The 8,739-nt window shown below is 55.8% G+C and overlaps 1 protein-coding gene across 1 annotated transcript; it reads left to right on the top strand.

Annotated features, from left to right (window-relative positions):
• The first annotated feature begins 1,214 nt into the window (after positions 1–1,214).
• On the top strand, positions 1,215–8,535 carry Cldn19 (claudin 19). Its single transcript, XM_052717067.1, has 4 exons — positions 1,215–1,583; positions 2,776–2,940; positions 3,038–3,122; positions 4,863–8,535. The coding sequence occupies exons 1-4, from the start codon at positions 1,361–1,363 to the stop codon at positions 5,023–5,025; spliced, it is 636 nt and encodes a 211-aa protein (XP_052573027.1). The 5' UTR covers positions 1,215–1,360; the 3' UTR covers positions 5,026–8,535.
• Positions 8,536–8,739: the final 204 nt, after the last annotated feature.

Genomic DNA, 8,739 nt, shown 5'->3' with positions numbered 1-8,739 from the left:
AAAGGCAGTGGGATGCAGGGGATGCAGGGAGGCGGCCGGGAGGCTGGCTGGAGTGGGAGCAGGGGTGTGACATTCCTCCCGCACCCATGCCAAGCCTGTGGGGCCGAAATGAACGTGAGAGGATTGCTAATGAGACCCAGGGGAGTTAAACATTCCCTGTTCCCGAGGGCTGAGTGAGAAGGGGCAGGCAGGGGTCTGGGAGGGGGCGGCCTGAACCCCAGGAATGTACAGAGGCCACTGCCCCTGCCAGGCTGCTCTGGAGCTAGGGGCTCAGGCCTGCTGTCTCAGGTCCCAGCAGGAGCTGCTGAGCCAGCCAGCAAAGGGATTAACTGGCTGAGAAGTTCTCCTTCCTCCAGGCCCACGCCAGATGCTGGCGCAGGTCCCCCCCAGCTCCCCACCACATCTGAGGCTGGCCTGCAGCCACTGCTGGCCTGGTAACTGTAGGGTCCTTCTTCTGACTCCTCAGATCCCAAACAGACCCTACAGCACATGTTCCCTGGTTTGGTCTCCCCTATTTTGATACGTATGGCTTCCAGGTACCCAGGCCTCTTCTCCCCAACACCTCAGCTCTAGCCTAGTCTCTGCACATCTGGCCTCGGAGCCCCTACCAAAAACTAACGCTAGGGGGTATAACTCAGTGGTAGAGTGTTTGCCTTACATGTGCAAGGCCTGGTTTCCATACCCAGCATACACACACACACACACACACACACACACACACACACACACGCACACGCACACGCACACACACACACACACGCACACACGTACATGCACACATCTAACTCTAGTTTTTCCTGCTGTAACTAGAATCTTTCCTTCCCTTTCCATCCTCAAGTTAGTGGGCGAGAAACCCCAGGTTCAGGTCAGGGACGAAAGCACAGCAAAGCCATCCGCGGAGCTGGTGCTTACGGGAGGGATTAGAATTCTCACTGGAATCACACTCCTGAAGGGGTTTCCCTGGCGGGAAAGGCCTTGAGAGGGGAAGAGTCACTCCCTCTAGCCCCTCCCTTCCTTACTCTTGAGGCAGGGAGGGCAAGGGTACCCCACCTTGGGCACTAGGTCCCGCCCTCCACCCCCAAGAAGCTGGGCAAGGGCTCTGCTGGGGACTGGCTGTGGGCGGGCTTTGGCCTTTTCCAGCCCCTGGGCCGCCCCCTGCATTCTGGAATCCAGCAGCCACTGCCTTTTCTAGGCTGACTGTGGCTGGCCAGCCGTCCGTCCAGCCGTCCCCTCCGCTCCCCTCCTCCTCCTGTGCCACTTAGCTTCCCTGTTCCAGCTGTTCCTCTCACCATGACCACGGCGCTCCCCGAGACCCTGGCCCATCTCTGAGCCCTGGAACCCTCGGACTCCTCCCTAGGCCATGGCCAACTCAGGCCTCCAGCTGCTGGGCTACTTCCTAGCCCTGGGTGGCTGGGTGGGCATCATCGCCAGCACCGCCCTGCCCCAGTGGAAGCAGTCCTCCTATGCCGGCGATGCCATCATCACGGCCGTGGGCCTCTACGAAGGGCTGTGGATGTCTTGCGCCTCTCAGAGCACCGGGCAGGTGCAATGCAAGCTCTATGATTCGCTTCTGGCCCTGGACGGTAGGCTTGAGGCAGGGAGCCTGGGAGGGGGCCGGGGAGGGCTGGGGCAAGCTTTCTCAGAGCCTGCCCTCAGCCCGGGGTGGCACACTCCAGTCCCTGTGTGGTTCCCTAACTGCTGTCCTGTGTACACTATAGAGAGTCCAGGCCAGCCGGGTCTCTGGGGAGGCCATATGAGCACAAGAGGCTGGCAGCCTGGGCTCCCTGTCCTGACACCATAGCCTGCCTGGCCAGTCACCCAACCCTTCGCACTGATGTCTTCCTGTGTAACCAGGACACTAATACATAGGACATGGGAGGGTAGATGAGGGTCTGGTTCCACAAGCCTGTTAACACCATCTGTTCCTCTTCTCTCCATATTCTATGTTGGTAGACACATGTATACACACACACAGGTGTAAACACCTCACACAGACACAAAGCACTAGAGCACACACAAACAACAGAACACACCCACGCATACATACACACACACACACACACACACCACACACATACACACACACACATGTCTACACACACACACACACCACACACCCCTACTCTTGGGATGTGGCATGTCAACCACCAAGCTGGCCCACAGTCAGCCACCATTACAGCTCCGACCTTGGCGGGGCCATCTCACCTGCACTCCAGCAGGGCTCTGCAAAGCACCTGAGCAGAAACTGCCACCAGTCAGCCCCACTGCACACGGACCCAGGCAGATCACTGGCCTCCTTCAGAGACCTAAGTTTCCCCGAGCTGTCTGCAGCCGAGATCTGACCAGCACACTCAGAGAGAAGCAGGCATACACTTCCATGGATGATTAGCAGGGCTTGCCGCTGAGGACCAAGCTGGGCTTAGGTGGGCCCCACATTCTCAGCTCTTTCTCTGGCAATTCTGAGCGGCACCTGGCCCTATCTCCTGATGCTCGAGGGTGCTCCAGACCCAAGGGAAAGCGGCAGAGGAGCAAATTCAAACTCTCCATCACTCAGCACCGTTCAGAGGAGCTGGTAAGGGCCAGTGGGAAATCACCTCCGCACCCTGTTCTCATATATTCCTTGTCTCTTCTCACAAGCAGGCAAGTGGTCCAGACCTCTTTGAGCTTCTACTCAAGCCCTTCCAAACTGGGCTGCTCCCATCCAGGTCCAACTCCTCCATTTTGCCACCCCCTCCGAGATCCCCACGCCTGCTCAGTACCATCTCACTGTTCCAGGTCATATCCAGTCAGCGAGAGCCCTGATGGTAGTGGCAGTGCTGCTGGGCTTTGTGGCCATGGTGCTCAGTGTCGTGGGCATGAAGTGTACGCGGGTTGGAGACAGTAACCCCATCGCCAAGGGCCGTGTGGCCATCTCCGGGGGTGCCCTCTTCCTCTTGGCGGGTGAGTGCCCTGCCTCCGACCCCCTCGACCATGCAGCTAGCCCACCCCGGTGGCTGGCTGGGCCAGGCAGAGCTGAGCACCCCCACTTGGTCCTTAGGTCTCTGTACTTTGACCGCTGTCTCATGGTATGCTACCCTGGTAACCCAGGAATTCTTCAACCCCAGCACGCCTATCAACGCCAGGTGAGTGTCGGGGCTGGCCCCTTCTTAGCTGTCCTCCCCTGGCCCATTGTCTCTTGGAAGAGGAAATAGGGAATGGGCCCCAGATAGTTTCTGAGAAAGGAGAGCCACGTGGGGTGTGACCAGGCCCTTGAGAGGGATGGGAGACCTGACAAGGACATCCTGGTGTAACCAGGCCCCTGAGGAGCCCAGGGCCCTAACTCTGGGTCTAAAGTCCAGCTCTATGTTCTTGCCAGTGACCTGGGTCACTTGTGACTTAACCTTTTCATGCCAGAACCAGCTCTCCTGTGGTTTTGAGGCTCTCGGAGGTGGTGAGGAAAGAGATTTGTGTCCAGGGCTCAGTACACCTGGGCAGTTTTACTTCTGCTGGTGGCAGCAGGTCAAGGTGGCTCCCCAGAGGAGGCGGAAGAACGGGGGTGGGGGGCACTGGTAATGTGAGACTGGAGAAAATGGGTAGCTAAGGTAAAGCCCGCAGCTATGAGGAGAATTTGCTCCTCACCCTGGGGGAGGCTGCAGCTGCCCTCTGCTGTGTGAGAAGAGCAGGGAGGTGGCCCGCACAGTAGAGCACAGGGTGAGAATTTGCTCCTCACCCTGGGGGAGGCTGCAGCCGCCCTCTGCTGTGTGTGAAGAGCAGGGAGGTGGCCCGCACAGTGGAGGCCAGCACAGCGAAGCAGCTGTTAACTTTGTCTCCAGCAGAGGGCGCTCTGAGTGAGGGAGGTAGCAGCACGAAGCAGGCCGTACACTTGGGAGCTACTTAGAGTTAAAGGCATTGCCGAGAAGGGGGTCAGGGGCTTTCAGAGGGGCCTGGGTATACTTGGTTCTTCCCTTCCTCTCAGTCTAGCCAGGAGCAAAGAATGATAGTTCCCAGTCCAGACATCCTGATGACTCTGGGGCGGAGGAGGATGAGAGGGATGCTTGGGCTGCCTCTGTGGGAAGGCTCCATGGAGAAGACAGAGAAGGAGAATTCAGACAAGAGAGTTGTGCTCTGGGTGGGCAGCTACAGCCCAAAGACCTGCCTTGCAAGGTCTAACCAAGGAGCCAAGCTGGGACTAGGACCATCCCTTCAGGACTCCTGGGGCTGCCTGGACTGGGTCCTGAGAACACAGTTAAGCCTGCCTGCCCTCCAAGTGCAGATCAAAGGATCCTTCCGGTGGGGGGTGACGAGGGGTGAGGTGAGCATGTAGAGGGGTGAAGGGGAACGACAAGGCATGTCCCCCAGTCGGGAGGTTCCATATGAACTGGGCCCTGAAGGTAGAGAAGGAGCTGGGAAGGTGTTCTAGGAGGGGAAGACCGGTACCAAGGCACAGGGAAAACCCTGGAAGAGCCAGGCTGGATGTGGAGAGCCCAGAGGGCCAGGCAGAAAAGCAGCAATCTCCAGAGGGCAGTGAGGAGCCACCCTGTCTGGACTCTGGTCCGTAGACCAGACCATGACTGGGAAAGGAGACAGCAGATTGTTCTCCCACATCCATCTGGATCTCTATATCCGTCTCTCCACCAGCCAGATGAGGCAGTGACCCCAACTCAACCAGACTTGAGCTGTGTGGGGTGGACGTGCTAGTAGGGAGGGAGGCAAGGTGAGCACTCACCCTAGTTTATTTGGAAAGAAGGAGGAGGCCTGTGAAGTCCTTGTGTGCTATCTTTTGTCTACCAGGTGCTGGTTGCAGGGCACAGGATCCCCAAGAGGGTTGGGGCCAGGCAGGGCTGGGTTTTGCAGCCTGATGGAGTCCTCCCTACCTTTTACAGGTATGAATTTGGCCCAGCTCTGTTCGTCGGCTGGGCCTCTGCTGGCCTGGCCATGCTGGGGGGCTCCTTTCTTTGCTGCACATGCCCAGAGCCCGAGAGAGCCAACAGCATCCCACAGCCCTATCGCTCTGGACCCTCAACTGCTGCCCGAGAGTACGTCTGAGTCTGCCTGCCCTGCCCAGCCCATCTGCCTAGCCACCCTCTTGCCTAGAACTCCAGCCAGCTACGTGATACCCTAGGCAAGGGTAGGTAGGGGTACAGACCCCTTGAACTCTGTCTGGAGCTCCAAGCATCCGGTCCTCAACATGGGCTCTGAGTCACAGACTCAGATGCTCAAAGAGATCAGAAGCAAGACCCAGCCAACACATGTCATCCAGTAAGACCCAGTCTGTTCTGTCTGCACCAGAATGAGTACACAGGGTCTTATACACTAGCTTAGCCCCTGGCTGGCGCCCAATGTGGGGCAAGAGTTCCACCTAAAACCTGAAAAAACTTCATCTGTGTACTTACTTACTGAAGGGGCCACCTGCCCACTATACGCTGGGCCCTGAAGATCCCAGAGCAACAGAAGGATCTCAGCTCATCACACTTTGGTCCAGAGAGCCCTTCATACTCCATCCAGCAGCTCCTCACAGCAACCATATAAAGGGAATTCTCTAGGCTAAGGACTGTCTCCACCTCACACACAAGGACACTGAGCTTCAGAGAGACCTGGAAGCATGAGTCTCCTGTCTGTAAGAGCAGGCCTCAGGCTCTAGCAGTTAGTTGCCCAACATTGTTTGGGTGTCCATACAGGTCACGAGGTCAGACTGTCTCACTCTTGTCCCCAGGAATGGACACTAGGCAGGGCTGCCATAAGAATCTTGTGCCTGGGCCTGACTCCACAGCCCTTGTCTCCATCACCTTCGCTCATTCCACTAACCAGCTTTCTCTCTTTTGACTTGCAGACCTGTTGTTAAATTGCCCGCCTCCATCAAGGGCCCCCTGGGTGTGTAAAGTCCGGGTTCCCAGCCAGGCCCTCCCCACTACTACATCTAGATGGTGTGTTTGGTATTTTTTGGAAAGAGAAGTGAACATTCAGCCCCAAGTGTGATGTCATCCTATCTATTCCCACGCGTCTAGGGCGGGGCCTGGACTAGAGAGGTCAGAGCCAGCTCCTAAGGTTATTGCGGTGGGTTCCGGGACACAGGCAGAGCAAGCAGGAAGCCCTGGGGTTCCTGCTTTGTATCTCTGCCTGCCCCACCTTGGAGTTTGGACCAGGACTTCCATGAGGAGAAAACACAGCTACTCCTAGAGACCACCTAAAGCCTGGCCTAGTAAGGGTGCAGGACCTCAGGGTGAGGGAGCCCCTGGCATGGAGACCATCCCATAGGTAGAATGTTCTAGGCCCTCCCTGGGAGTCCTCCTGAGGAAAAGGACAGTCTCTGTAAGGTCCAACTAGTGACTGGGTCCCAGTCGAGTGAGGGGACACTGTAGGAGCTCCCTCAGTGAAGAAGGGGATGGAGAGGGACATCACATCAGGGCTGTGCTGCACCGACTCCAAAGCCCTCGGTCTCAGCTCTCACCCTAATCCTACAGTGATTGTCAGAGCTTCCTTGTCCTGAAGTGCAGCCAGGCGACACGGGCTTTGGGTCTTGAAGTCTGGGTCTGACCTTCTAGAAGAGGTAAAGTCCTTGAGGAATGGAGGGAAACCAAGATCAGCAACATCCTTCATCCTCAGTGCCCATCCAGACTGTGCTGGCCCCTGCCTTCACCCTCAGGCTTCTGCCACTCAAGCCTCTCCCTGGCCTCCAGGTCTGTCCCTCTCCCATGTGCCTTCCTGGGTAGGCAGCGAGACCCCGCCGGCTTCTTCCACTTCTGGTCTGTGACCATATCTCCCACCAAGTTACTGAATCCCCAGAGCCTTCGTAGCTTCTTGTTCAAGACCGTGCAGTCTTGGGGTGCAAAGATCAAAACACTGCAGCCGACAGTGGCATGGGAGGAGGGAAGCAGGTGACGGACAGCTGCTATGGTCAGATAATGACTTACCTGCTAAATTGCTGACCGATGAATCTTCTGATGGATGGGAGCCGTCAACCCCCGTGGAAGCCTCTGATCCTAAACAGGTTTCCCGAAGGAAGCCCCTTGGGCAGTGAGAAGCGCAGAAGAGTCCTCTCTGAGTGCCTGAAGCCACCAGGTGGTTCTTGGTCTTAGGTGCACATTGGAGTCTCTTAGAAGGGAATGCCCAGCCTCCACCCAGACACAAAGATTTAGTTGGTCTGGTGGACCCAGGCATCAGAATTCACACAGTTCCTTTGCAGTGTGTGGTTCATACTAGGGGTACCTCCTTGAGGCCTACATCCAGACTAGCAGACTGATCTCTAGAGGGCAGAATGAGCCTACCAGAAGAGGGTGGGGGAGAGGCAAGACCAGAAAGGAAGTCTCATCCACCTCCTGCCTTTCCGGAGTCCAGATCCCTGGAGGAGACACCCACATCCTTCCCATCAGTGCCCCTTTGTGCTTAATGATTCCGACTTGAATCCTGTCACACAAAGCCTGACTAACACAGAGTTTGAAACCTATGAACCAAGTGTGACACAGATGTCCCCTCCCCAGGCCTGGTACTCAGCAGCATTTGGTTGTGAAGCCGGCAGGAAGCTTTGTGTCCCCCTCTTAAGAGTCTGAGGGCTAGGAGGCTCAAAAGCTGGTGGGGGGGAATTGGGAGGCAGAAAGTACTGGCTACATCTTGTGGTTGTCAGGGGCAGGCTGTGGGAGAAGAGGGCTCCATGCCAGGACTGCACCTAGAAGGAGGCTGGCATTATGTGTTCCTCCATTAAAGGAAGTCCCATTCTTATCAGCACTGGGGACTGGAAGGGCAGAGGGTCACACACCTTAATGAACTACACAACCAGTTTACACAGTGATTAAAACCGTGAGGTCCTGGGGGTGGGAAGGAAGTGTGTGCGAGAAACTGAAGGAGTTTCAAGCTAAAAGTTTGAGGAATGTGATCTCCCAGGCATCTCCTCAGGTGACCTCATCCAGATGTCCAGTTAAGGCCCGAGGCTTTCTGTCCAGTCTCTTGTGTTCTGTTCTGATCTCAAGGCTGAGGGATCCGGCAGAGACTGGAGAAGAGGAGCTCAGATACGAGGGAATGGTTCTAAAGCTATTGTCATCGCGTTTGGGTAAACAGAATCCCAGAAGTGAAGTCGGCAAGTTATACATTTAAGGACCATACCTATGCGTTCGGTTCCTAAAGTCCCAGACCCTGGGGGAGCAGGACCAGGAAGCTACAGGCTGAGAAGAACCTTGAAAAACAAGGATATGGCAGATGGCCATGAGACAATTTCAAGAAGTTATTATTTTGTGCTACATAATACTGTTACTTTGTGTGATGATGACACTGAGTGTAGGCTATATTTTTTTTTTAATTTTTTGATCCTTATCTGGTAGAGGTACAGCTGAAGCAATGGCTGGATTTGCTTTAACGTCTCTTAGAACAAGTTCATGGGCAAGGAAAGCTATGACATTGGGAAGCGCCATCCCCTGACGGGGCCCTCTACCCCTCTCTTTGTATGTTAGCTAATGAAAGAAAAATAAGAAATAAAAAGTTAGAAAAGAACTCCAGTGTTTGCTGGCTGCATCCGTCGCCATCCTCACCCTGACCAAGGAATAAAGCCAGAGCACTCTCACAGCACCTCAAACTCCTTCATTGTGTCCCGTGGCCCTGCTGGCCCCTCACCATCTCGGTCCCCATCCAGGCCTCCTGTCAAGCATGACGTTTTGACAAGACCTCCGTGTCGGTGACAGCATGTTGACGTTTGGGAAACACTGAAGCACGCTCGTGAGAGCTGCGTGGTTCTTCCTTCTTAAGATGGGAAATTCCTGCATCCTCCACTTG

Source organism: Peromyscus californicus, unplaced genomic scaffold (assembly GCF_007827085.1).
Source record: "Peromyscus californicus insignis strain IS unplaced genomic scaffold, ASM782708v3 Scaffold_5__1_contigs__length_169319896, whole genome shotgun sequence".
In the NCBI taxonomy this organism is placed as follows: domain Eukaryota; kingdom Metazoa; phylum Chordata; class Mammalia; order Rodentia; family Cricetidae; genus Peromyscus; species Peromyscus californicus.
The sequence above is the reverse complement of the archived record's forward strand: the minus strand, read 5'-3'. Positions and strand labels throughout refer to the sequence as shown.

Excerpts from the sequence above, each read along its gene's own strand:
- Cldn19 (XM_052717067.1), top strand. The coding sequence starts at position 1,361 with ATGGCCAACTCAGGCCTCCAGCTGCTGGGCTACTTCCTAGCCCTGGGT. Across the intron at positions 2,941-3,037 it reads TGCCCTCTTCCTCTTGGCGG|GTCTCTGTACTTTGACCGCT; the intron begins GTGAGTGCCCTG and ends CTTGGTCCTTAG. Across the intron at positions 3,123-4,862 it reads AGCACGCCTATCAACGCCAG|GTATGAATTTGGCCCAGCTC; the intron begins GTGAGTGTCGGG and ends TACCTTTTACAG.